The 27,859-nt window shown below is 45.7% G+C and overlaps 1 protein-coding gene across 8 annotated transcripts; it reads right to left on the reverse strand.

The window, feature by feature from the left end:
• Positions 1-202: 202 nt before the first annotated feature.
• Positions 203-27,454, reverse strand: LOC110504562 (SLAIN motif-containing protein-like). 8 transcript variants are annotated; one of them, XM_036969686.2, is made up of 9 exons: positions 26,498-27,454; positions 25,173-25,891; positions 16,017-16,156; positions 8,112-8,237; positions 6,632-6,772; positions 3,231-3,560; positions 2,742-2,843; positions 1,834-2,101; positions 203-1,642 (listed from the first exon to the last, which is right to left on the reverse strand). In XM_036969686.2, the coding sequence occupies exons 2-9, from the start codon at positions 25,874-25,876 to the stop codon at positions 1,576-1,578; spliced, it is 1,878 nt and encodes a 625-aa protein (XP_036825581.2). In that variant the 5' UTR covers positions 25,877-25,891; positions 26,498-27,454; the 3' UTR covers positions 203-1,575. The 8 variants fall into 8 exon arrangements, with proteins under 8 accessions (XP_036825581.2, XP_036825578.2, XP_036825579.2 ...); XM_036969683.2 differs by having other exon boundaries at positions 2,709-2,843; XM_036969684.2 differs by having other exon boundaries at positions 2,742-2,846.
• Between the last annotated feature and the right edge of the window lie 405 nt (positions 27,455-27,859).

Below are 27,859 nucleotides of genomic sequence, written 5' to 3' on the forward strand. Positions count from 1 at the left end.
CGTTCTCCCCTACTACAATGACACTACACGTTTTGGAATAGACATTGACTGGTTCAATAAAACATAACAGCAGGGTTATTCTTAGATTGAGTTTCAAAAACAGAACAGATAATTTTTTATTTACCAGAATGTTCCAGCCTACAGCACATCAATATCTAGTGCGTGCAGAGGAAGAGCATCTACACAAGCAGCAGAGTAAATATTCAAGTTCTGGGTAGGTTTTATTCTTCATTTTCATTACAGTTCCTGATTTTCAGAGGCACTCCGCATGAGGGTGCATAGCTGGTTGTCTCTTAGAAAGAGCATAAAGGCCTTTACTTCGTGCATCAACAGTTTGTTTTATTAGTACAGCGGCATTAAAAAACCCAACACTCAGATTCACCAACCGATATGCAGTAAAAACAACTGTGGTAAATCAATGTATTACAGCATCTCATCTACAAGTAGTAGTTTGTTGGATTTGTAGAAACAATGCTGCAGCAACAGATATGCACCTTGGCACAACGAACTTATCCCAACGATAACTTTTCTTTTGTGTTCTTAAGGGGGGGGGGTCTTGATGGAAGGGCAGTGTGGTCCAGAGCTGTTGCATTAAATCGGCAAAACACAATTATACAGGAATCACAACCAATCCCACAAACATTAAAAAAAACTTCCCACACGCAACATGAGGGTGTTCCTTAGAAGAACAGACGTATTATTTATAAGGCTATTATATAACAAACTAATTTCTGTGTCCTCCGAGAAAAGAAAACTAAACAAAAACATCATGCAACACCCAAGTAACAGATGTGATCACCTTAAATATCAGAGTTCAACTTCACACACACACAATAGAAAAAAACAGTCCATCCAAAGTCTTCAATAATTTGTAAATCTACAGAACGTAAACAAATTAACAACCCTTTGTCTTCTCTCAACTATCATAAAATATAGACTGGAATTGGAATGTTATAAAACAACATCTTCTGTACTCTGGAAGCTCTGTCTAGGTCCTGTCTCCAGTGTATCTGTGGGGTGAGAGGGTTCTCCATGCCAGGGAAGCTCTGTCTAGGTCCTGTCTCCAGTGTATCCGTGGGGTGAGAGGGTTCTCCATGCCAGGGAAGCTCTGTCTAGGTCCTGTCTCCAGTGTATCTGTGGGGTGATAGGGTTCTCCATGCCAGGGAAGCTCTGTCTAGGTACCGTCTCCAGTGTATCTGTGGGGTGATAGGGTTCTCCATGCCAGGGAAGCTGTGTCCAGGTACCGTCTCCAGTGTATCTGTGGGGTGATAGGGTTCTCCATGCCAGGGAAGCTCTGTCTAGGTCCTGTCTCCAGTGTATCTGTGGGGTGAGAGGGTTCTCCATGCCAGGGAAGCTCTGTCCAGGTACCGTCTCCAGTGTATCCATGGGGTGAGAGTGTTCTGCATGCCAGGGAAGCTCTGTTCATCTACAGTGGACCCGCCTACAGAGGTATGTTCATAGGCCAGCGGTATGGTCAGAGACAAGTAAGTTGGTGTTGCCTACAGGGGTACGTTCAGAGGCAATTAAGTTGGTGTTTATATAAAAACGTGAGGTGGAGGAAGTTTCCTTGTTGCCTCAGTAGCAGCCGTCTCGCCACGACTCATTTGAGATTGGGCCATTCGTTCTAGTCATCCCCATAGACCTAACGAACAAAGACAACAATGACATAAGTCTTGATACTTGTAAGAGAGCCATTCAAACGGTTTGTGCCCTCCACTGGTAAGGAGTAATCACGTTTAACCAACGGAATGACTATTGAAATTCACTCGTATCAACTCACTTTGAGTAATCATCCCAAGTCATAATACTGAATGTGTATTTCTAAATAATCACCTTCTATGTGGATGGGCCAGTCTACTCCTTGAGGATGGGGTTGCTGCTTGCCTTCCACCCCCAGTAGAGGCTCTCCCGGCTGGGTAGGCTCCCCCATTGGCAGGCCCTGTGGACTGGACCCTCCGTACCCCTCCATTGGGTCCACTCTGGACTACAGGCAGGCCCCTGTAGGGCTGGCGGGCCCCCGGCATGGAGCCCATGGCTTTGACAGGGACCCGCATGGACAGATGGGACTGGCCACTGCCTCGCATCTGACTGGATGACATACCTGGGGGTGATGGGCATGACGAGATGGGTTTAGGAGAGCACTATCCACACACTGTAAAGTAGTACACTCAAAAAGTTTACATGTGGTCTTTCACTTATTTCATGTTCATATGCCAATGCTCTGATGACAGTACAATACATGAGAGAAGAGCACATTCTCTGTATACATGACATCAGGAATTGTGGCAGCAAAAAGTTGTAGACTACATGCTTTGACCCAGAGGACTATTAGTGGAAGTGAGGTGCATAACCAGGGAGGGAGGGAGGGACAGTACTGAGGGAGAAGTTGTAGACTAGATGCCTGTACCCAGAATAATATTAGTGGAACTGAGGTGAAGTTGTGAGCAGGTCTGATTTAACTGCTGTGGGGTAGACGGACAATGGTTACCTGAGGAGGGGGGAGTGGGGTAGGTGTAGGTAAGGGTTACCTGAGGGGGGGGGGGGGGGGGGGGGCAGGTGTAGGTAAGGGTTACCTGAGGAGGGGGGGGGGGGAGTGGGGCAGGTGTAGGTAAGGGTTACCTGAGGAGGGGGGGGGGGGGGAGTGGGGCAGGTGTAGGTAAGGGTTACCTGAGGAGGGGGGGAGTGGGGCAGGTGTAGGTAAGGGTTACCTGAGGAGGGGGGCAGGTGGGATATACGGTTACCAGAGCTCTGGAGGTTAGCCTCCATGCTGCGACTGTTCCTGACCGCCTCCAGGGAACGCAGGCTGGTGCGGGGGGCCAGGTTAGGCATGCTGTGCCTCACCTCTTCTGGAACCACACACAAATGGCTAAAGTTGGAGAAAGACCAAACTGAAACTGCATTCTATAGCAGGATCTGTCAAAGTTGGTCCTGGGGCCCTCCCATGGTGCGTATTTTGGGTTTTGCCCTAGCACTACACAGCTAATTCAAGTTTAAAAAAAAGCTTTATGATGAGTTGGTTACTTGAAATAGCTGTGTAGGACTAGGACAAAAACCTAGGGGGGACCAAGGACGGAGTTTGGGAAACACTGTTCTATAGCACTAATCCATTTATAAGTCACGTCTTCAAACAATAGAGAGTACATTAACTGAATTCCCTGTAGTTCTGACTGTGTACTGCTATGTGTTCGGGTTTGTGTGCGATACAGGAACACTCCTCTCCAATCTCCTACCCTCGGTCTTGGCGAACTTTAGCAGCTCGGGCCCGGGCCCCTGTAGCGATCGCCGTGGAACACGTTGTCGGGGGGCCCCCAGCCTGCTGTACTCTGCCTGGCCCTGCAAACCCGTGGAGGGGGAGAGGCAGCGGGGCGAGCTCAGGGGAGAGGGGGAGTAGCGGAGGCGTCGCTGGGGCAGAGAGCAGCACTCATCCTCCTCATCCTCCAGGCTGTAGGTATCAAACTCCTGGTCACTGTAGGTCCCACCCCGACGTAGAGACTGGAGGGAGGCAGAGGAACTACGACGAGACACTGAGGCAGAGCTGGAGGCATAGTCCTGTCTCAGACCTGAGAGGGGAGAGAGTTACAGACCCTGGACGCTGCCACAGGTGAGGACATACACATGAAAGAACAAGGGTCTACTGTATTTTATCACCTCCCTGACCAAGGCCCTTCTCCCCCGATTGCTCAGTTCGGTTGGGTGGCCAGCTCTAGGAAGAGTTTGTGGTTCCAAACTTCTTCCATTAAGAATTTTACATTTTATTTCACCTTTATTTAACCAGGTAGGCCCGTTGAGAACAAGTTCTCATTTACAACTGCGACCTGGCCAAGATAAAGCAAAGCAGTTCGACACAAACAGAGTTACAAACAAACGTACAGTCAAAACACAACAGAAAAATAGAAAGTTCTATGTGCAAATGTAGAAGAGTAGGGAGGTAGGCAAGAAATAGGCCATAGAGGCGAAAATAATTACAATTTAACATTAATACTGGTGTGATGGATGTGCAGATGATGATGTGCAAGTAGAGATACCGGGGTGCAAGAGCAAGAGGGTAAGTAATAATATGGGGATGAGGTAGTCAGGTGTGTTATTTACAGATTGGCTGTGTACAGGTACAGTGATCACTAAGCTGCTCAGACAGCTGATGCTTGAAGTTAGAGGGAGATATGAGTTTCCAGCTTCAGTGATTTTTGCAATTCGTTCCAGTCATTGGCAGCAGAGAACTGGAAGGAAAGGCAGCCAAAGGCTTTGGGGATGACCAGTGCAATATACCTGCTGGAGCGCATGCTATGGGTGGGTGTTGCTATGGTGACCAGTGAGCTGAGATAAGGCAGGCTTTACCTAGCAAAGACATATAGATGACCTGGAGCCAGTGGGTTTGGCAATGGATATGTAGCGAGGGCCAGCCAACGAGAGCATACAGGTCGCAGTGGTGGGTAGTATATCAAATCAAATTTATTTATATAGCCCTTCGTACATCAGCTGATATCTCAAAGTGCTGTACAGAAACCCAGCCTAAAACCCCAAACAGCAAGCAATGCAGGTATAGAAGCACGGTGGCTAGGAAAAACTCCCTAGAATGGCCAAAACCTAGGAAGAAACCTAGAGAGGAACCAGGCTGTGGGGCGGCCAGTCCTATTCTGGCTGTGCCGGGTGGAGATTATAACAGAACATGGCCAAGATGTTCAAGTGTTCTGGATATGTATATGGGGCTTTGGTGACAAAACAGATGGCACTGTGATAGACTACATCCAGTTTGCTGAGTAGAGTGTTGGGGGATATTTTGTAAATGACATCGCCGAAGGATAGTCAGTTTTACGAGGGTATGTTTGGCGGCATGAGTGAAGGAAGCTTTGTTGCGAAATATGAAGCCGATTCTAGATTTAATTTTGGATCGGAGATGCTTAATGTGAGTCTAGAAGGAAAGTTTACAGTCTAACCAGACACTGAATTATTTGTAGTTGTCCACACATTCTAAGTCAGAACCGTCCAGAGTAGTGATGCTAGTCGGGCAGGAGGATGCGGGCAGCAATCGGTTGAAGAGCATGCACTTAGTTTTACTAGTATTTAAAAGCAGTTTGAGGCCACGGAAGGAGTGTTGCATGGCGTTGAAGCTCATTTTGAGATTTGTTAACAGTGTCCAAAGAAGGGCCAGATGTATACAGAATGGTGTCATCTGTGTAGAAATGGATCAAAGAATGACCCGCAGCAAGAGCGTTTTTTAGGAGCATATACCCACGTGGGTGATTGAAAGATGAACTGAGGTCCACACTCCAGTTGGTTGTGGTAATGCACCGTAAAGTTGGTTGCCAACCAGGGAATCACCCGCAGCAAGAGCGACATCCTTGATATATACAGAGAAGAGTCGGCCCGATAATTGAGCCCTGTGGCAACCCCATAGAGATTGCCAGATGTCCGGACAACAGGCCCTCCAATTTGACACACTCTGTCTGAGAAGTAGTTGGTGAACCAGGCGAGGCAGTCTGAGAAACCAAGGCTGTTGTCTGTCGATAAGAATACGGTGATTGACAGAGTCGAAAGCCTTGGCCAGGTCGATGAAGACGGCTGCACAGTACTGTCTTTTATCGATGGTGGTTATATCGTTTAGGACGTTGAGCGTGACTGAGGTGTACCCGTGACCAGCTCAGAAACCAGATTGCACAGCGGAGAAGGTACGGTGGGTTTCAAAATGGTCGGTGATCTGTTTATTAACTTGGCTTTCGAAGACTTTAGAAAAGGCAGGGCATAGCAAAGGGTCTGAAAATGTATGTAAATAAATTTGTCATTATGAGGTATTGTGTAGATTGTTTAGTATTTAGAATAAGGCTGTAACATAACAAAATGTGGAAAAAGTCAGTGGGTCTGAACACTATATACAAAGAACTATCAATAGAAAACAGGTCAAACGAAAGGAAGTGCAGCTAGTTTGCCATCTTTCCAGCTTCAGTTTGAAGTTACTGTGTTAGCTGTGTTGTTGACTAGCTCTCGTACAACAGTGTCCTGACGAGAGAGCACATTTTTCTATACCAAGTGAATTTGCGCATCATTAGCTAACATGTTATGGATGTATCCACATAAATGGCACTGGAGAACAAACAAATGCAGCTACTTTGTTGTTATTTTGGCTGCACTGTTTGATGTGACTGTAAATTAGCCTTAGATAGCTAGCTAGCAACCCTAGCTGTGCGTCAGGACTATATCTTGTGGGAGGATGAAATTGTATGAATAAATTCATCACTTTTAAAGTTGAATGAAAATGTCAATCATTATTTGAATGTGTTGGTAACTTGTTGTATAAAGGCGATAATGCCCTCGAAGCCAGTGTTTGGAGGATATATTGGCATGGGTAACACTGGCTTCTCAGGCACTATCACTTAAGTGTATATCTAGTATCTACATGGACAATAACCCTGAAAGACATGGACACACCCACCCACACATTACAAACACAGTCCTGCCCTAAGCACGCACTACCACAAAGAGTCAGCATATTCTCAGTCTGTTATTGTCAGTATGCTGAGAATATAGTAATGATGTAACCCTTTAGACTTTGGTAACACAGTAGTCAAGACAACACCACTCCCTCTTCCTGAAACGCATGATCACGGCAGTCATTATTCTAGACAACATCACTCACTCTCTTCCTGTAGGCGGGCCATGATCTGGACGTCAGTGAGGTCCTGTAGCTTGTAACCCATGGTGATGGAGTCGTCTGAGGTACTCAGCTCACTGTCTACAGAAGACTGGGAACTCAGAGCAGAGTGCACACTCACGTAGCCTGAAATTACAATAACACAACCGTGATTTAGATCACACACACACACACCACTTCAGAATCCACCACAGGTTTTGACACACACAACTTCCCCTTGAGAGATAAAAAAATAAGGACTATAATACAACCTGAAAACCATGCAAGGAAAGGACATGCAACTATACATTATCCATACCAAGCTATACAGTAGTCTATCTGTATTACTCTCCAATCATAGACTGAGGGCTGGTCCAGTAACAATGTTTCTGGACCAGGTCTGCATTATGAGAGGAGATATTTTAGAAGTCCTGACTTCCCGGTCTGTCCTACTGGATTAGTCTAGACACAGTGCTGAGGATAGCTGGAAGCATGAGGTGTCTACTAGGCATCAGCAGGGCCATCGTCTGACCCCCCCCCCCCCCCTAACTGGAACACACACACCCTTCATTCAAACTGACAGAGAGGCAACAACCGCATCCAGGGTGTTTGGTTATGTAACAGATGTGGGATTAGGAGGGATCACCAGCAAGCAAAACATTCACATACTTCATTCAAAGGAGTGTTATATACAGTCTGTGTTCATAATAACAACATAAGCATTGTGTTGGTTTATATAGCACCACCCACACATTGAGAAGTTTTCCCAGTATCGCTAAGGGCCAACGTATTTGATATCCACACCACTCTGCAAAGAAAGCCTGTAAATTCCATTTGTATTGGTAAAATAATGATCAATGCATAATACAAGATACCATTCAGCATCTTGGCAGTAGTAGGCCAATATACACAATAGATCCAACCTTTGACCCTTTGCGTCGTTGAGTTAAGGAGAACAATCCTTTGAAGAAACGTTGCAGGTAACATTAAACAAACATTTAAAATATTAAAAACTCCTTACAAACATCTTACTCCAGTCTCCCTTTCAGCTCATGAATCACCTGTTGTATTTAAAAACGCCCACCCCACTAGGTGGTCCAGGTGTCCAGATTACTGCATTTATACATGGGCTATTGTTTATCCCAACAGGAAAAGTTTGAGAATTAAAGTTTAAAAAAAAAAATCTGATACTACTTTATGGGCGGCAGGGTAGCCTAGTGGTTAGAGTGTTGGACTAGTAACCGGAAAGTTGTAAGTTCAAACCCCCGAGCTGACAAGGTCGTTCTGTCGTTCTGCCCCTGAACAAGGCAGTTAACCCACTGTTCCTAGGCCGTCATTGAAAATAAGAATTTGTTCTTAACTGACTTGCCTAGTTAAATAAAGGTAAAATAAAAAATAAAATAAAAATATCTTGAGTTCCACCAACACAAAAAAACCCAGAGAGGAGCTGAATGTAAAGCATGTGGTGTGTTAAAATCAGGCATACCTGAGCCACCACTGGCCAGTAGGGTTTTGTTAGTGGATTTGTTGTGGTACCCAGGAGAGAGGAGGCCAGAGGAGCCAGCCTCCCCCATCTGACCAGAGCTGCTGTAGATGTTCCTCCAGCGAGATGCTAAAACGGCACACAGGAAGAGACTCACAGTTACATAAAACAGAGTCAAGGCACAGTTTAAGGCAGCCTGTATCGTGCCAAAAGAGTGTTTACTTCACTAGAGCGTGTTAAGACTTTTTTTGGCCAACATCCGTGCCTTGTAGGCAAAAAAAAACAACCTTGGGGTGGGAGCGAGTATGTGTTCAGGATTCCTTTACCGGTTCTTTAGATACAGAGTCTGAAGTGAACAAGTCATTCCTGATCAGAGAGAAAGTACAACTTTCTGAGTTTCTAAATGGCCGTGGCTGGTTCAATTTGAGCTGTGAGACTAGAGGCATTAGTTTCCCAACAGCTTTTAGAACTTACTGTCCTAAATCAATACTTACATAAGAGCTAACAATGGAGGCTGTGACAGGACATTCATTCCTAGGGCAATGGGTTCTATATAATGTTCTCTTACTTCATCAAGTGTCATTGTTTGCTGATATGCACTGTTTGACACTACCGTCATTCTAGTCGGCCCCATTGGTGTCTATATTTTTACTGACTTCACACAGAAACACTGTCGGCTACTACCTCCATTCAGACTAATTGCAGGTGCCAAATGGGCCACAACACAAGTCTGGGAGGGGTGTAACTGATCTTGGATCACCCTTATAGGCTATGAGAGGTAGCAATGAGGCTATGGCAGGTCATTATTCCTAAGGCACTGGTTCTTATGTTTTATTTAATCCAGGAAGCAGTATTGTTTGCTATTCACTGTCTGCCATTGGCTCGGTCAGTCATTGAGCCAATGGGCCACAACAACAAGTTTAGCAGGGTGAAACTGTCCAATATCACACTTCTATAACATGACTCCTAACTACGGGGTGGGTTATAATAGCCTAGTGAATGACTTTCTAGATTCTCCCGCTGCCAGTGGGTAGGTGGTGTAATACAGTGAGTGTAGGAGTAAACTCTGGAGCCGTAGTCTCCTGTATCACACATGAAAGTAGCATGGTGGTGTGCATGTTAACATTTCCCTTCTAAAGTGGGTAGTTTCATGGCCTAACAGACAGCTGTGTTCTGGTGCTATAAGACTATCTGACCCAGGGCAAGGTAATGCATCATAAAATTGTTTTGTCAAGATTACGAGAGACTGTCTACATTAGGGGTGGATGTATTTGAGGACACGGTCTACATTAGGAGTGGATGTATTTGAGGACACGGTCTACATTAGGGGTGGATGTATTTGAGGACACGGTCTACATTAGGAGTGGATGTATTTGAGGACAAGTTGACAGCAGTGTCAGTGCACCAGAAGCAGTCAGACTCTATAAATATCAAAGACCACATATGATTGATTGGACCACATACTATTGATTGGACCACATATGATTGATTGGACCACATATGATTGATTAGACCACATATGCCATAAGTAGCCATGTGCTGATGCATAGACCTGGCCCTTCTTATCAAAGCTCCAGCTGCGGTCAATCTATCCTCAATACAACCAATCCTTTTTTATAGAATTTCTCATGATCAACAAAACAACTTTTGTTACGTCTTGGATCACCAGAAAATTATCTTGTGATCGCTATTTTATAAAAAAATATATATTAATAATGTCCTCTCTAGACTTCCTTCCGTACAAAATAAAACTCCTGGTCGCGTAGCAAAATACTTCAGCGCATTTTAGAGCCCTACACACAAAACAAGCAGTAAACAAGACTACAGAGGCTTGGGAGGATAGATAAACTGTAGCAAAGTTCCACTGAAACTGACCATGACAATTGCTCGGTCAACACCTTTGCCATTGTCCCATATAGCACCCTATTCCCTGTTAAGTGCACTACTTTTGACCAGGGCCATAGGCTCAAACCATTCTGTGTGCATATTGCCAAGTAATGCATCCACACTCCCTGGAAAGATATGTAGCACTCTTGAGGAAACTTGGAGTTACCGATGGCAACTTCTCTTTCCTGGATACCGGTACCTCGGCTGGGACCGAGGTGTAGGAAGCGGAGAGAGACTTGGGGCTGTGGTCGGAACAACTGTAACTAGCATTCCAACGGGGAGATCGTGAGGTGGCTGGTTAGATACAAGGCCCACGTTCGGCTGGCGGTTTCTCAGGTAACGAAGAGGACTTAGTTCCGGGACAGTTATGGGAGTAACGGAAGAAAACCTAGTATCCAACATATCGTTCATAAAACTGTGCCACAACCTGGTCCAACCCGCATTCAGCTATGATGATGCTGCATGGGTGTGGCCCCTTCAGGATCTTGAAGGGATGGAGGGGGCAGGACTGCTGCACACGCCTCCAGTGAATGGCAAGCTAGCTGACTACCTAGCACCGTTGGCTAAAAGGGGGTGGCTAATGCAAATCCTACGATCCTTAACAAGCACTGTCGCTTGTCGGCTGCTGATCTGGTAAGCAAGTTTATTAGCAAGTGCATCAGTGATGTTGTACCCACGGTGACTATTAAAACCTTCCCCAACCAGAAACCGTGGATTGATGGCAGCCTTCGCGCAAAACTGAAAGCGCGAACCACTGATTTTAATCATGGCAAGGCGACCGGAAACATGCCCGAATACAAACAGTGTAGCTATTCACTCTGCAAGATGAACTAGCTAGCTAAGCGGCAGTATAGAGACAAAGTTGAGTTGCAATTCAACGGCTCAGACACAAGACGTATGTGGCAGCGTCTACAGGCAATCACGGATTACAAAAAGAAAACCAGCCTCGTCGGACACCGATGTCTTGCGCCCAGACAAATTAAACAACTTCTTTGCTCGCTTTGAGGACAATACAGTGCCAATGACATGGCCCGTTACCAAAGCCTGTGGGCTCTCCTTCACCGCGGCCAACGTGAGTAAAACATTTAAAGGTGTTAACCCTCGCAAGGCTGCAGGCCCAGACGGCAAAGACCAGCTGACTGGTGTGTTTACGGACATACAGTGCCTTGCGAAAGTATTCGGCCCCCTTGAACTTTGCGACCTTTTGCCACATTTTAGGCTTCAAACATAAAGATATAAAACTGTATTTTTTTGTGAAGAATCAACAACAAGTGGGACACAATCATGAAGTGGACATTTATTGGATATTTCAAACTTTAACAAATCAAAAACTGAAAAAAATTGGGCGTGCAAAATTATTGAGCCCCCTTAAGTTAATACTTTGTAGCGCCACCTTTTGCTGCGATTACAGCTGTGAGTCGCTTGGGGTATGTCTATCAGTTTTGCACATCGAGAGACTGACATTTTTTCCCATTCCTCCTTGCAAAACAGCTCGAGCTCAGTGAGGTTGGATGGAGAGCATTTGTGAACAGCAGTTTTCAGTTCTTTCCACAGATTCTCGATTGGATTCAGGTCTGGACTTTGACTTGGCCATTCTAAAACCTGGATATGTTTATTTTTGAACCATTCCATTGTAGATTTTGCCTTGATCATTGTCTTGTTGGAAGACAAATCTCTGTCCCAGTCTCAGGTCTTTTGCAGACTCCATCAGGTTTTCTTCCAGAATGGTCCTGTATTTGGCTCCATCCATCTTCCCATCAATTTTAACCATCTTCCCTGTCCCTGCTGAAGAAAAGCAGGCCCAAACCATGATGCTGCAACCACCATGTTTGACAGTGGGGATGGTGTGGTCAGGGTGATGAGCTGTGTTGCTTTTACGCCAAACATAACGTTTTGCATTGTTGCCAAAAAGTTCAATTTTGGTTTCATCTGACCAGAGCTCCTTCTTCCACATGTTTGGTGTGTCTCCCAGGTGTCTTGTGACAAACTTTAAACAACACTTTTTATGGATATCTTTAAGAAATGTCTTTCTTCTTGCCACTCTTCCATAAAGGCCAGATTTGTGCAATATAGGACTGATTGTTGTCCTATGGACAGAGTCTCCCACCTCAGCTGTAGATCTCTGCAGTTCATCCAGAGTGATCATGGGCCTCTTGGCTGCATCTCTGATCAGTCTTCTCCTTGTATGAGCTGAAAGTTTAGAGGGACGGCCAGGTCTTGGTAGATTTGCAGTGGTGTGATACTCCTTCCATTTCAATATTATCGCTTGCACAGTGCTCCTTGGGATGTTTAAAGCTTGGGAAATCTTTTTGTATCCAAATCCGGCTTTAAACTTCTTCACAACAGTATATCGGACCTGCCTGGTGTGTTCCTTGTTCTTCATGATGCTCTCTGCGCTTTTAACGGACCTCTGAGACTATCACAGACTATCACTATGCAGGTGCATTTATACGGAGACTTGATTACACACAGGTGGATTGTATTTATCATCATTAGTCATTTAGGTCAACATTGGATCATTCAGAGATCCTCACTGAACTTCTGGAGAGAGTTTGCTGCACTGAAAGTAAAGGGGCTGAATAATTTTGCACGCCCAATTTTTCAGTTTTTGATTTGTTAAAAAAGTTTGAAATAGCCAATAAATGTCGTTCCACTTCATGATTGTGTCCCACTTGTTGTTGATTCTTCACAAAAAAATAGTTTCATATCTATGTTTGAAGCCTGAAATGTGGCAAAAGGTTGCAAAGTTCAAGGGGGCCGAATACTTTCGCAAGGCACTGTATTACTATGCTAGGTGCTTCTACACCTGCATTGCTTGCTGTTTGGGGTTTTAGGCTGGGTTTCTGTACAGCACTGAGATATCAGCTGATGTACGAAGGGCTTTATATATAAATTTGATTTGATTTGCTACTATTGGCCTATTTATTTCCTTACCTCCTTACTCCATTTGCACACACTGTATACAGATTTTCTATAATGTTATTGACTGTACTTTTGTTTATCCCATGTGTAACACTGTTGTTTTTTGTCGCACTACCTCGCTTCATCTTGGCCAGGTCGCAGTTGTAACTGAGAGGTTGTTCAACTGGCCTACATGGTCAAATAAAGGTGAACAAAAAAGATCAATCTGCTGTTCCCACACACTTCAAGTGTGCCACCATTGTTCCTGTTCACAAGAAAGCCAAGGTAACGGAGCTAAACGACTATCGCCCAGTAGCACTCACTTCGGAAGTGCTTTGAGAGACTAGTCAAGGACCAGTTCACCTCCACCCTAGTCCCACTAATTTGCTTACCGCCCCAATAGGTCCACAGACGACGCAATCACTGCACACTGCCCTAACTCATCTGGACAAGAGCAACACTAACGTAAGAATGATGTTCATTGATTACAGCTCAGCATTTAACACCATAGTACCCTCCAAACTCGTCATTAAGCTCGAGACCCTGGGTCTCGACCCCACCCTGTGCAAATGGGTCCTGGACTTTTGACGGGCCGCCCCCAAGTGGTGAGGGTAGGAAACAACATCTCCACCCCACTGATCCCCAACACTGGGGCCCCACAAGGGTGTGTCCTCTGCCTTCTCCTGTACTCCCATGACTGCATGGCCATGCACGCCTCCAACTCAATCATTAGTTTGCAGACGGCACTACAGTGGTAGGCTTGAATACCAACAACGACGAGATGGCCGACAGGGAGGAGGTGAGGGCCCTCGGAGTGTGGTGTCAGGAAAATAACCTCACTCAACGTTAACCAAACAAAGGAGATGATCGTGGACTTCAGGAAATAGCAGATGGAGCACCCCCCTATCCACATCGACGAGACAGTAATGGAGAAGGTGGAAAGTTCCTCGGCATACACATCAGACAAACTGAAATGGTCCACCCACACAGACAGCGTGGTGAAGGCACAACAGCGCCTCTTCAACCTCTGGAGGCTAAAGAAACTTAGCTTGTCACCAAAAAACCTCACAAATTTTTACAGATGCACATTCACTGGTATTTCCTGGTTCCGAAAAGGGACAGGGGGTTACGCCCCATTCTAGACATGCGTGACCTGAGCAAACATCTGAGTTTGCAAATTCAATATGCTCACAAAGCAACGGCTGTTACGATTCGTGCTTCTCAGCAACTGGTTCGCCACCATCAACCTAAAGGATGCATACTTTCATGTGCCCATGTACCCTAGTCACAGAAAGTTCCTGAGAATCCATTACGAGGCAATAGCCTATGAGTTGTTGGCACTCCCAGTCGGCTTGTCCCTCTCACCTCGTCTTTGCAAAAGGTGGTGGAGGCAGCTCTGGCACCCATGAGGGGCCAGGGGCTGAGGGTATGGGCCTCTCTGGATGATTGGCTGATAGCAGAGGAGTCAGGGTAACAAGCGGTTACATACATCCAGGCTGATGTCCCATGTTCAGGTCTACGTGTTATTGTAAATCAGAAAAGGAGCCGTCTAACCCCATAGCAGCACATTCCATTCCTGGGGCTTGAGTTACAGGCACACTTAACTATCCCTGGCACACCAGTGGCCTTGGATCCTCCTTTACGCATTGCCACCAGTGGTTCTGATTCCACCCACGTTAGAGAGGAAGCGCTGGGAGGGCTAATCATACATTTGTGTGTATCCCAGTTGGCCCAGGCAGCTTTGGTTCGCAGAGATCATTCACCTTTTAGGCGGGGACCCGTGGCAACTCCAGTTGCGCAGGGACCAGTCGTCCCAGGCGCATGGACCGGTTTGGTACAAGAGGCCGGAGATTTGGTTCCTATGGCCCGAGTGGGCCAATCTGATGGCTAGGGGTTTACCTCTGAATGTCATTGCTACCATTCATTCTATGAGTGTAAGTGGCAAGAGTTTGAGCGCTGGTGCCAAGACTTTGAACCATTACCCTTTTCACCTCCTTTTGCTTCTGAAGAGCAACAGAGGTTGCATGCCGTGTGTTCGGTGCAAGCTTTACCGACATACATAGAATGGCCCCGGGATATCCGGTCATGTGCCCAGCTTTGTCTGTTTTGGCTAATCCAGCTCGCGGCAGTGTCTCTCCCACTGGATTGCATCTCCCTGGCATATACCAGCAAGGGTTACCTAGTGCCCACTCCACCAGGGGTCTGGTGGCGTCTTTTCACAGGTTGACTATAGGAGATTTCTGCCACGGCGAGTTGGGCATCACCACACACTTTTTGTGGGGTTTTCTAGCTTGTTACAGCTCCCAGTGAGGCCCACAGGGTGCTGACTGCTGGGACAGGGGAAAGTCAACCGGTAGCACGCAATACCCAGGCTGCCGCATCGATGGGCCATTTAACTTAGTATCCATTGGGGTCGACTTGGGGCATGATTAAACTTCCCCATAGTATGTGGTTGACTGACAAAGGCAACGTAACGTTATGACGAACTACTGTTCCCTGAAGGACAGGAAACATTGGCCCTACACCGCCTGTTCCTGGTCTCGGTGAAGAGCGGTATGAAATTGAAGGAATGAATCCGAGCCTCACGCTTCTCACTTGTGAAACGCGGGGCTTCCAGCGAGGCGCAGACTTCATTGACCATGTCAGGAGTGATTGTAAATCCTTCGACTGAAGTGGTGAGAGTGCGACTCCCCATAGTATGGTGTACTTAGTTTCCCTCCTTCAGGGAACAGTAGTTCTAGTCATAACAGTTATTGGATAGGAGGTCATACTGGTTATTGCCAGATACTGCGCTATGACTGCATTCACTGGTGGTCAGTGACAAACTCAATTTTCTGTATTAGTTTATTGCTTGTTGTGAGGTTATTGGGTGTAGGACGGGCTGTTGGTTATTATAAGGTTACTGTACGGAAGGATTCCTATAGTTATGTTATTGTAAGGTTATACAGTTATGTTTATGGCTACCAAAATGTATGATTATTATAGGATTATTATAGTTATTATAGGATTACTATAAGGTTATTGTACATGGTTAGTGTAAGGTTACTATAGTATAGTTACTTTAGGGTTGTTATATAGTCATCGTAAGGTAATTATAAAGGTTACGAGGTAGGTGCGTACTCTGGTCGAGACGGTTGAGCAGGGTGCGACAGGCCACCTCCGTCTCTGGGCTGGGGTGGTCCAGAACCTTCCGGCACCACTTCAGAGGAGACTCAGGTCTGGGCTCGGCAACTACCTGCTTCATAGGGGAGACATACAACCTGCAGAGACAGAGAGAGAAGAGATGAGGCAGGCAGATGGGGATGGAAAACAGAGAGAAGGAGAGCAATGTGTTAGATAAAGAGGCAGGGAGTGATGAAAGGAAGAGGATGAGAAAGTGAGGTGGTGGTGGATGGAGAGAGGGAGAGGCAATTTACATTTTGCAAAGCCTGTTTATCCAGCCTGCCTGCAGCCAAGCAAGCAGCAGAACAGTGAAATAAGAACACAGTATTAAATGGTTCGCTGGCCTGTGAGGTAAGCATTTAATAACCTTTAGTATGTGGGAATGTCTACAAGACGCATGCCTTTGTCGTTTAACCATGGTGGAACACAACCACACACACAGGAACAAACTCCGTATCCTTCATAACACTAATCATCTACTACTAGAAATAGGCTAGCTGTTACATGTCTCTTGGAGGAGGGAACAACACCTTGCTATACTCAACTCCCCGTGGAGTGAAAGAGGTATGGGATTGTAGGTGCGGGTAAGGATGAGAGAGGCAGGGAACATTACCGTTTACAGGGAGTTTATTCCTAGAAAATACTCAACTTGTTCCAACATACAGCAGCATGTCTTGGTTGCAAACATAAGCCACAGGACACAGTGTAGCGGGCGGATAAGGACACAGTGTAGCGGGCGGATAAGGACACAGTGTAGCGGGCGGATAAGGACACAGTGTAGCGGGAGGATAAGGACTAGAGGTCGACCGATTAATCGGAATGGCCGATTTCAAGGTTTCATAACAATCGGAAATCGTTATTTTTAGGCGCCGATTGTATTTTTTTTAACATCTTTATTTAATCTTTATTTAACGAGGCAAGTCGGTTAAGAACACATTCTTATTTTCAATGACGGCCTAGGAACGGTGGGTTAACTGCCTCGTTCAGGGGCAGAAAGACAGATTTTCACCTTGTCAGCTCGGGGGATCCAATCTTGCAACCTTACAGTTAACTAGTCCAACGCAATAACGACCTGCCTCTCTCTCGTTGCACTCCACAAGGAGACTGCCTGTTACACAAGTGCAGTAAGCCAAGGTAAGTTGCTAGCTAGCATTAAAACAATCAATCATAACCACTAGTTAACTACACATGGTTGATGATATTACTAGCAGCTCTTCGTTGTGCGTCAAGCATTGCGCTGTTTATGACTTCAAACATATCAACTCCCGAGACGAGGCTGGTGTGACCGAAGTGAAATGGCTAGCTAGTTAGCGCGCGCTAATAGCATTTCAAACTTCACTCGCTCTGAGCCTTGGGGTGGTTGTTTCCCTTGCTCTGCATGGGTAACGCTGCTTCGATGTGGTGGCTGTTGTTGTGTTGCTGGTTCGAGCCCAGGGAGGAGCGAGGAGAGGGACTGAAGCTATACTGTTACACTGGCAATACTAAAGTGTCTATAAGAACATCCAATAGTCAAATGTTAATGAAATACAAATGGTATAGAGAGAAATAGTCCTATAATAACTACAACATAAAACTTCTTACCTGGGAATATTGAAGACTCATGTTAAAAGGAACCACCAGCTTTCATATGTTCTCATGTTCTGAGCAAGGAACTGAAACGTTAGCTTTCTTACATGGCACATATTGCACTTTTACTTTCTTCTCCAACACTTTGTTTTTGCATCATTTAAACCAAATTTAACGTTTCATTATTTATTTGAGGCTAAATTGATTTTATTGATGTATTATATTAAGTTAAAATGAGTGTTAATTCAGTATTGTTGTAATTGTCATTGTTACAAATACATTTTACATATATTTTTAAATCGGACGATTAAAATCGTTATCGGCTTTTTTGGTCCTCCAATAAATCGGTATCGGCGTTGAAAAATCATAATCGGTCAACCTCTATGGACACAGTGTAGCGGGAGGATAAGGACACAGTGTAGCGGGAGGATAAGGACACAGTGTAGCGGGAGGATTAGGACACAGTGTAGCGGGAGGATTAGGACACAGTGTAGCGGGAGGATAAGGACACAGTGTAGCGGGAGGATTAGGACAGTGTAGCGGGAGGATTAGGACACAGTGTAGCGGGAGGATTAGGACACAGTGTAGCGGGAGGATAAGGACACAGTGTAGCGGGAGGATAAGGACACAGTGTAGCGGGAGGATTAGGACACAGTGTAGCGGGAGGATTAGGACACAGTGTAGCGGGAGGATAAGGACACAGTGTAGCGGGAGGATTAGGACAGTGTAGCGGGAGGATTAGGACACAGTGTAGCGGGAGGATTAGGACACAGTGTAGCGGGAGGATTAGGACACAGTGTAGCGGGAGGATTAGGACACAGTGTAGCGGGAGGATAAGGACACAGTGTAGCGGGAGGATTAGGACAGTGTAGCGGGAGGATTAGGACACAGTGTAGCGGGAGGATTAGGACACAGTGTAGCGGGAGGATTAGGACACAGTGTAGCGGGAGGATTAGGACACAGTGTAGCGGGAGGATTAGGACACAGTGTAGCGGGAGGATTAGGACACAGTGTAGCGGGAGGATTAGGACACAGTGTAGCGGGAGGATAAGGACACAGTGTAGCGGGAGGATAAGGACACAGTGTAGCGGGAGGATATGGACACAGTGTAGCGGGAGGGATATGGACACAGTACACTTGAAGTACAGTCAGGCCAGTCTTTTGACCAAAACCCATCCAATTATTCAATCCTAGACAGTAACCACACACACAGCCCATCCCGACCCATTTAGTTCTGCCCATTCTAGCCTATCCCATATTCCCAGGCAATAACCATAGTCCACAGTAGTTGCAGTGCTGTGTGTTCAGTCCATCCCTGATGCCTTCCCTCCACAGTAGCCTGTGCATGGCCCCATCTCCTAATGAGGGCTCTACTGTACTGTCCTCTCCCAGCCATCACTATGCATTACCTTCTACTGTGCGGTCCTCACTATGCATTACCTTCTACTGTACTGTCCTCTCCCGACCATCACTATGCATTACCTTCTACTGTATTGTCCTCTCCTAGCAATCACTATGCATTACCTTATACTGTACTGTCCTCTCCCAGCCATCACTATGCATTACCTTCTACTGTACTGTCCTCTCCCAGCCATCACTATGCATTACCTTATACTGTACTGTCCTCTCCTAGCCATCACTATGCATTACCTTCTACTGTACTGTCCTCTCCTAGCCATCACTATGCATTACCTTCTACTGTACTGTCCTCTCCTAGCAATCACTATGCATTACCTTCTACTGTACTGTCCTCTCCCAGCCATCCCTATGCATTACCTTCTACTGTACTGTCCTCTCCCGACCATCACTATGCATTACCTTCTACTGTATTGTCCTCTCCTAGCCATCACTATGCATTACCTTCTACTGTACTGTCCTCTCCCAGCCATCACTATGCATTACCTTCTACTGCCCGAGTTGTCTGCTGACACCACGTCTTGCCTACTGTAGACAATATGCCTAGTCTACTACACAACCACCACCTCACGTGATGATCTCAACTGATGTCTATATTTAACATCAGTGATCAGCCTGATAGTCTTGCATTGCTTTGACCGTTTCTAGAGTACATGTGAAGTCTAGCTAAGTAGCGGTGAGTGTTTGAGTTGAGGGACTGCCAAGTCCGTTAGGTCGTTTGATCCGGGTCACATGCGGAATGCGTTGAGCCCAAGTTGATTACTCAAAAACCAGTTAGCACAGCCAGGTGTATGTGTCACGGCTCATCTTCCCATTTGACAAACACAACCCCTCTATTCCACTGGGACCACTAACACAGAAAGAAATTATCCATGTCACTCTCACATACAGGACAGCTGTTAGAGTAGTCAGACAACTTGATCCTGGAACAATTTACCAGCAATTGGATAGCTGACCGGCAGTGGCTGATGCTAACGAGTAGCCCAGTTAGCTAGGCCAGTTGTTTAACAGTCAAATCATTTGATACTCAGAGCTACAGTTGAAGTGTAGAGGCACTAAGGGCAGATCATTTGGTAAATGGACCATTTGGGATTTTACATAGACATACCGTTAGGCGCGCCATCACCTGCACGCAAAGCACAGCTCTCGCGCCATCACCTGCACGCAAAACACAGCTCTCGCGCCATCACCTGCACGCAAAACACAGCTCTCGCGCCATCACCTGCACGCAAAACACAGCTCTCGCGCCATCACCTGCACACAAAACAAAGCTCTCGTGCCATCACCTGCACACACCTTTTTGCTCCTTAGCTGGTGTGCCGTTTCTTGGCAGGTTCCTTGCACAACGGGGTTACTTCAAGCCTCAGATTACTCAGATTTATCCAAACCTCCCAGTAAATGTTTTAAGTAGCAGAAGGTCTATGATGGATCACATGCTGCCTAAGTCCTCCCCAAAGCAGTTTAGCCCCCAGCAGCATCCACCCGGCTCCCAGCAGCATCCACCCGGACCCCAGCAGCATCCACCCGGACCCCAGCAGCATCCACCCGGACCCCAGCAGCATCCACCCGGACCCCAGCAGCGCCCAAATGGCACCCTATATAGTACATTTGGGATGTAACCTGAGCCCTAGACTCCAGCCCAAAGCAGCTTGGGGGTCCATGCCTGGGCGGATTATTTATTGAATGTTGTGGTAGTGAGAACCTCCTGGGCCTCATACAGGCAGACTGGTTAATGATGTGGTAGAGAGAACAAGGCCTCATACAGACTGGTTAATGATGTGGTAGAGAGAACAAGGCCTCATACAGGCAGACTGGTTAATGATGTGGTAGAGAGAACAAGGCCTCATACAGACTGGTTAATGATGTGGTAGAGAGAACAAGGCCTCATACAGACTGGTTAATGATGTGGTAGAGAGAACAAGGCCTCATACAGGCAGACTGGTTAATGATGTGGTAGAGAGAACAAGGCCTCATACAGGCAGACTGGTTAATGATGTGGTAGAGAGAACAAGGCCTCACACAGACAGACTGGTTAATGATGTGGTAGAGAGAACAAGGCCTCACGCAGACAGACTGGTTAATGATGTGGTAGAGAGAACAAGGCCTCATACAGGCAGACTGGTTAATGATGTGGTAGAGAGAACAAGGCCTCACGCAGACAGACTGGTTAATGATGTGGTAGAGAGAACAAGGCCTCACGCAGACAGACTGGCTAATGATGTGGTAGAGAGAACAAGGCCTTGCTGCTTTGGATTGTTAATCCACAGATCAGCTGCTAAAGTAGCTACCAGGAATGCACCATGGTGCCCGGTTGTTTGCGTCGGACAATACTGTACAAAATGGGACGGATAAACAAACGTATAATGGGGTTTAAAAAAACACCCTGGACTTGGCAAACACACACAACCCACAGGCCTAGATGAACCTTGTGGTGTACAGAGGGAAAATTAAATTAAAATGGATTATTTGGGAATTAGCAGTCTGCCATTACAAACATTGAGGTAATCCAATCGTGTTAATTAAATTCTGATAAACAAGCCAAGCTTCTCCACAACAGAAGAACCCAGACTAGACACAGACACACAGTAACAACAGTACAGGGCTGACATTCATTTGAATGATGCAAAATATGGTACTGACTTCCAGGACTTTGCCAGCAGTAGAAGCCCGGACTAGCGACTGAACTAGGAGCTCTGCATGTGGGATAAAACAGAGGACAACTAACGCCTTGTTTCCACTAGTGATGCACCGATATGACATTTTTGGCCGATACCAATATCCAATATTTACAATTTTAGTGGCTTTTTAAGCATCCTAGTACAGTTAAATAGTTAACACACACGCACACACACACACATGGACGCAGCGGTCTAAGGTACTGCATCTCAGTACAAGAGGCGTCACTACAGTCTCTGGTTTGAATCCAGGCTGTACCACATCCGGTTGTGATTGGGAGTCCTATAGTACGGCGCACAATTGGCCCAGTGTCGTCAGGGCTGTCATTGTAAATAAGAATTTGATCTTAACTGACTTAACTTTTGTGTGTGTAACCTTTTATTTATTTTGTTGGCATTTACACATGTCCCCAGTACCAGTAAAACATCATCAAAACCTATTTTTTTCCACTTACTTGCTGTGCCGTTTCGTTCAGTCGTTTCATTCTCAACCAGGATTGCTTTGGAACCCCGTTTGGGTCTTTGTGTGTCAAAAAATATACAAATAACAACATCTGTTTCAGTAGCTATAGTTCGTTAGCTAACTATATAGCTAGATGTCATATAAAAATAACCCTAATTTATAAGAGAGTTCTTATTTGGTTAATTGTGGTCGGACTGATCAATGTGAAGGTAGCCACAATAAGGATTAGCCACAAGTGGCCTTTGCTGTTAGCCTTCAAAATAAAATAATGGCATAATACTACTATTTGTATTCATTTGCATTACAATTACATACTTTTATTTTGAAGGCAAACCGCAAATTCCACTATTGTGCCTGATCCTTATTGTGGCTAGCATCACAACACATAACCCCGTGCAGTCGAGCCTCACTAGCCAGATGAAGCTAGCTGGCTGCTTATAACGTTAGCTTTGGTCAACAGGGTTAAGTAGTTGGCTAGCTATTTATTTTCATGAACTGAAGTTCAATTTCAATAGGCAACCTAGCTAATACTTACCCACAAGGATTCCTAAATCATTGAAAGAATAATGAAAATGACTTCAGGTTCTACTGGTCATTGTTTTCAGGCTGGTTGTATTGGTGCTAGCTAGGTACTAAGCTAAAGCTAGCTACCTCAGAAGTTGCAGTCAAACAAATTATACTTTATTACCGATGCGGTATTGTAAACAGAGTTTGAGGCTGGTGTTTGCAGACTTTTTTGTACAGCTTTGACAGTGCTACTGTATTTTCTTTAACACGCAAAGATCCAAACAACATTCCATAGTATGTATGTCGTGAAGCTAATAGCAGGGTCTATTACTGTGTAACTCCGGTAGGGCAACATCTGAAAAATAGCGCACCTGGTAATTTGTACCGGTGCTTGACCAGTCGGCGAAAGCAAACATCACCCACGACAGAGAACGGTTGATTGTCAAGGGCTATAAATTCCATTATCTTGGCTTTAATGGATTTCGCGTTTGAGTTGTCTCGCTTAAATGTTCTTACTTTTTCAAATGACTACTCGACTTGTCGACTTGTTGACTTCTCGATCCACACAGCAGACTTTGTGGGCTAGGTCAGGAATGCTGTGTTGCACGTTTAGCGCAAAATTTTACATGGAGTCATTACATCATGTTATATAGCTATGCATGTCAGCTTTGACATCAGTTTTGCACACTGGGGCGTTAAACTAGACATCGGCCAATACCGATGTTGCCATTTTTTGCTAATATCGTCCGATTCCAATATGTTCACCGATATATCACGCATCCCTAGTTTCCACTTCTCTGGCTGTGGAAAATGCTGTATTGACTGCAGCCTTGGATCATCACAGTTTAACAGAGGCACATAAGTAACTGCCTGTGTCCTTTTGAACTTTGCCAAGAAGCAATAAGTCATGCCATTGGAGTGCCTATGGCTGTATCTATTAGGGCCTATGGCTGTATCTATTAGGGCCTATGGCTGTATCTATTAGGGCCTATGGCTGTATCTATTAGGGCCTATGGCTGGCTGCATGTATTAGTGCCTATGGCTGTATGCATTGGGGCCTATGGCTGTATGTATTAGGGCCTATGGCTGTATCTATTAGGGCCTATGGCTGTATCCATTAGTGCCTATGGCTGTATGCATTAGGGTCCACAGTAGCAAAATGCTTTAAAAACAGAAAACACGAGCCTTTCTTATTGGACACGTTCAGGTAGTCCCTGTTTCAGTCAATTTTATTTGGTGCCTATTGAATAGGACCCATGTGTCCTTGACCATTGAGAGGCCAAGCTGTGCTGTGCTAGTTCTGGCTCTGAGCTCAAGCCTCTAGCTTCCTTCCGTCTCTGGGTATTCACATCAGCACTGCACTGAGTAAATCACGTTGGCTGGCTGCCCCTAACCCAGTGGTAACAGTGGCCTCTCTCCCTCTGTGCCCCTCTCCCTCTAGAGCAAGGTGCTCCCTCTCTCTTTCCATTTGTCTCCCTCTCAGTCACTATCCATCCTCTCTCTCCACACTACCCCCTCTTTTCTCCCTCTCCAAATCACAGATTCAGTGATCAGAGGGACTGCCTGTCACAGCCCATTTTATACAGCCCACAAAGCCGAGCATTTCCAAAGCAGAAGCAGCACTCAGATATTTCCATCGAAAGGCTGCTGTGGCCAACTAGCTCTGCTGCATAAAATCTGCCTATTTTCTGCACGGTTTCCTCTGGTTGTTACATATCACTGAAACCAGGCCAACTGCCACTGCAGAGACCCACCTCCAACCTAGGCCTACGTCCCAAACAGTGTCCTATTCCCTACCTAGTGCACTAGGCCCCATAGGGCTCTGGTCAAAAGTAGTGCACTACAGGGAACAGGCTGCCATTTGGGACATATGCCAGGTCAAATATACATTTTTGTATAAAAAAAAAAACATAAAAAAAAGTTGCAGTCAGTCTCTCTACTTCTGGGAGTGAAAGGTTCAACAGAACCATAATGACTCATCTGGCTATAGGGCCTTCCATCATCCTGAGTGTGAACACAGTATGACATCAAGCTGACCCCTGGAGACCGTGGAAAACAGATGTCACCACTCCAACATGTGGGGTACAGACTAGTGAATTTTAGTCTACATGAGTTCCTCGGTCGTCTGCAGTGATCAGAATGTCTACTAGGAATAAGTTTAATCTGAACAGTTGTTTCACGACAGAGCACAGAGTGCAGTATCTGCAGGTATAGCAGAAAGGAAGGGACAGGAGACTAAAACACTGACACGCCGAAGGCGGACCAAGACCTTTTATGATCCAAGCATAGCGAATAAAAACATACGCGACCTTCCAGACAGTGTGCAGAGAACTCAGGCTGCATCTGAAAGGCACTCTGTTTGCTACACAGTGCACTACTGGATGAGAGACCTATGAGGCCCCGGTCAAAAGTAAATCATTAGCTAAACAGGAAACTGGGTGCAATTTCACATGCAGCCATTCTCTCTCCTATCACCATGGTACCTACCAGCTGTCCTCGTCATCCACCTCTGCAAGGTCCTCCCATAGGTCCAGAACATCCACTTCATCCAGAGCCAACTGGTCCACCCCCGAGTCGCTCTCCGCCAGGGTCTCAGACTCATAACTGTCCAAAGAGGGACTCTCTGGGGTTGTGCTTAGCCCCTGTGTCTGCGCCGGTCCTGGTCCGTTCCCGCACGGCAGGGTCAGAAAGCCTGCACACAGTCCACCATCCTCCTCTTCCCGGTTAACTACAGGGAGCTGGGACATATCCTCACTGCTACTACTGTCCTGAGGAGGGGACAGCTCCAAGTCACTACTGCTGTCCTGAGGAGGGGACAGCTCCAAGTCACTACTGCTGCTGCCTAGTTCCGTTCCACAGCTTCCACTGCTCCCCAACCTGAGAGAGGAGTTGGTGTTGATCACTCCTTCACAGGAGGAGATTATCTCATTGATGTTGGTACTGGTTTTGAAGTTACTGTTGTTTGTGGTGGTCCCTCTGAGATGTAGATTCTTACTGCCTCCCCTGTTGCGGAGTGTTTGATTCTGGACCTCAAGTCTTCGAATGAGTTCCTGGAGCTTACGTACCTCCTCCAACTCCACCCCTGCTAGCTCCTGCTCCTCCTCGTAGCTCGGCTGGGAGGGCTTCACAAGACCCTCGGCACAGTCATTGTCTGCTGGTTGCACCGCACTGGAGCTGTGCGGAACTACCATGTTTCTCCCGGTCCGCTAGAGGAAGAGAATGTTTCGATCAGCAGCTTGCTCAAGGAACAACAAACCATACGATCTTGGGTACAGACGCTCAGCGAGGTACAGATCATGGTTGAAAACAGTGGGGGGGTTTGTCACCGCGTTGCGTAAAATGGGGGGTAGCTAATCAATTTGATCATAGCAACGTTTGCTTGCCAATAAAGCCAAGGCCATATAGACCAGGGTTAAATGTATTTTCTGCCTAGATCAATTAACTAGCCAGCTCCCATGATTAGCACCAATAATACCGCCATGATGAATAAAGAAATGTCCTAAAATAACGGCCGAAGCCTCAAAGGCTGACAAATTACAGGCTAGAGACACAAACAGCCCCCACACTCGTTCAGTTTCATTGAATGCCGCCAACATTTACAGTTTAAAGATTAAGTCCAGCTTCTTCTTGCTATTTGTTATTCGCTAATTATCAAAAGTACAACTTTAATACACATGCACTTATAATAATATATAACTCTAAAACACACACATGCATTTATATAATTTATCATGCAAGCCAATAGATAATTTGATGTTATATCGATGCATTTTCAAAAGAGTCGTTGGGTTAGTTAGCTGAACATAACAAACCTGCTGTACCTGCACCGGTTGAGCTGAGCCGTGTTGGTGTCAAAAGATGTTCGAATGAGCCTGCTAAATCCAACAAAACGAGAGTTTGCATGAATCAAGTAGGTTTGCAAGGTATACTAAAAACGTAAATCGTATGTATCAACAAACAAAAAAAGTACAGCTATATGATTGTCGATGTGATGTGGGGGGACCACGCTAAGCCATTTTCCCCGTTCGCCTGTAATTGGCTAGCTAACTAGCAGCTATGTTTTGCCAGCTTTTGAGGGACTCGAGTTGACCCAATCAGGGCATTGCTCCCGCCCCGTACTTGACATGACCACGATATTTGGTGCCACCTGCAGGATACTCCAGGTGTTGCCTGCCGTTCTCTTCTCATGCGCTAGAGGTCGCCGAATACAAGGAGAAAGCAAAAAAAAACATGTAACCCACAATGGCACACCTGGGGTGCATTCAGTTCGCTTCAACGTTTGCTACGTTTGCGTGACTATTTGTACTTAACGACACATTTCCCCAAAACGCTGAGCATTGTTCTTCAACAGCATTTGAGGTATAGCCACAAAAATGTCAGTCGACATGAGAGTAAATTAGATGCATTGGGAATGTTTGGTTGTACTAGTTATGTAATCTACCACAATACCTATAATTATCAAAATAACCTGTCTTCAACATAACAGAACTACATGAGCTGTGAAAGGGGAAGAAAACAAACGGAGGAAAATAACTCCTCTGTAGTATTGTGACGCCACACCTCTCTTTATCTGTGCCAAGATAACACACCAAAACATACCATCATTGCTCAAGTTCTGCAGAGCTCTTACTTCTGTTGCAAAGGTGATTCTCACGGCAATAAACATGCTTCACTTATTGAATTGTACCCGTAGATAATAGAGCTATGAGTAAGTAGTAGCCTACGACCAGAAACAAGCTCAGGGCAGAGACTAGATCTGATGTTGACCTAGTGGAAGAATACTGGGTTGGGTTCCCAAAGTGAAGGCAGAGAGAGAGGGTGGAACCTGTGAGGAGTGTCAGTTTGATAGTAACTCTGCTGGTTCGGGAACGTGTACTAACAAGTATGCACATGTTACTGTGTGTGTACACCACCATATTCTTCACTATATCAAATCAAATCAAAGTTTATTTGTCACGTGCGCCGAATACAACAGGTGTAGACCTTACAGTGAGATGCTTGCTTAAAAGCCCTAACCAACAGTGCAATTGTTAAGTAAAATATAGGTATGAGGTGAACAATAGATAAGTAATGAAATAAAACAACAGCCAAAAGACAGTGAAAAATAACAGTAGAGAGGCTATATACAGTAGAGAGGCTATATACAGTAGAGAGGCTATATACAGTAGAGAGGC

The sequence above is a fragment of the Oncorhynchus mykiss genome, chromosome 25 (assembly GCF_057628025.1).
Source record: "Oncorhynchus mykiss isolate SJ-2025 chromosome 25, ASM5762802v1, whole genome shotgun sequence".
NCBI lineage: Eukaryota > Metazoa > Chordata > Actinopteri > Salmoniformes > Salmonidae > Oncorhynchus > Oncorhynchus mykiss.

Coding starts and splice junctions, on each gene's coding strand:
- LOC110504562 (XM_036969681.2), bottom strand. CDS start 25,876: ATGGTAGTTCCGCACAGCTCCAGTGCGGTGCAACCAGCAGACAATGAC. Junction 6,773..8,111: donor ACTGGCCAGTGGTGGCTCAG/GTATGCCTGATT, acceptor TTGTAATTTCAG/GCTACGTGAGTGTGCACTCT. Junction 1,643..1,833: donor CTGGCCCATCCACATAGAAG/GTGATTATTTAG, acceptor TTTGTTCGTTAG/GTCTATGGGGATGACTAGAA.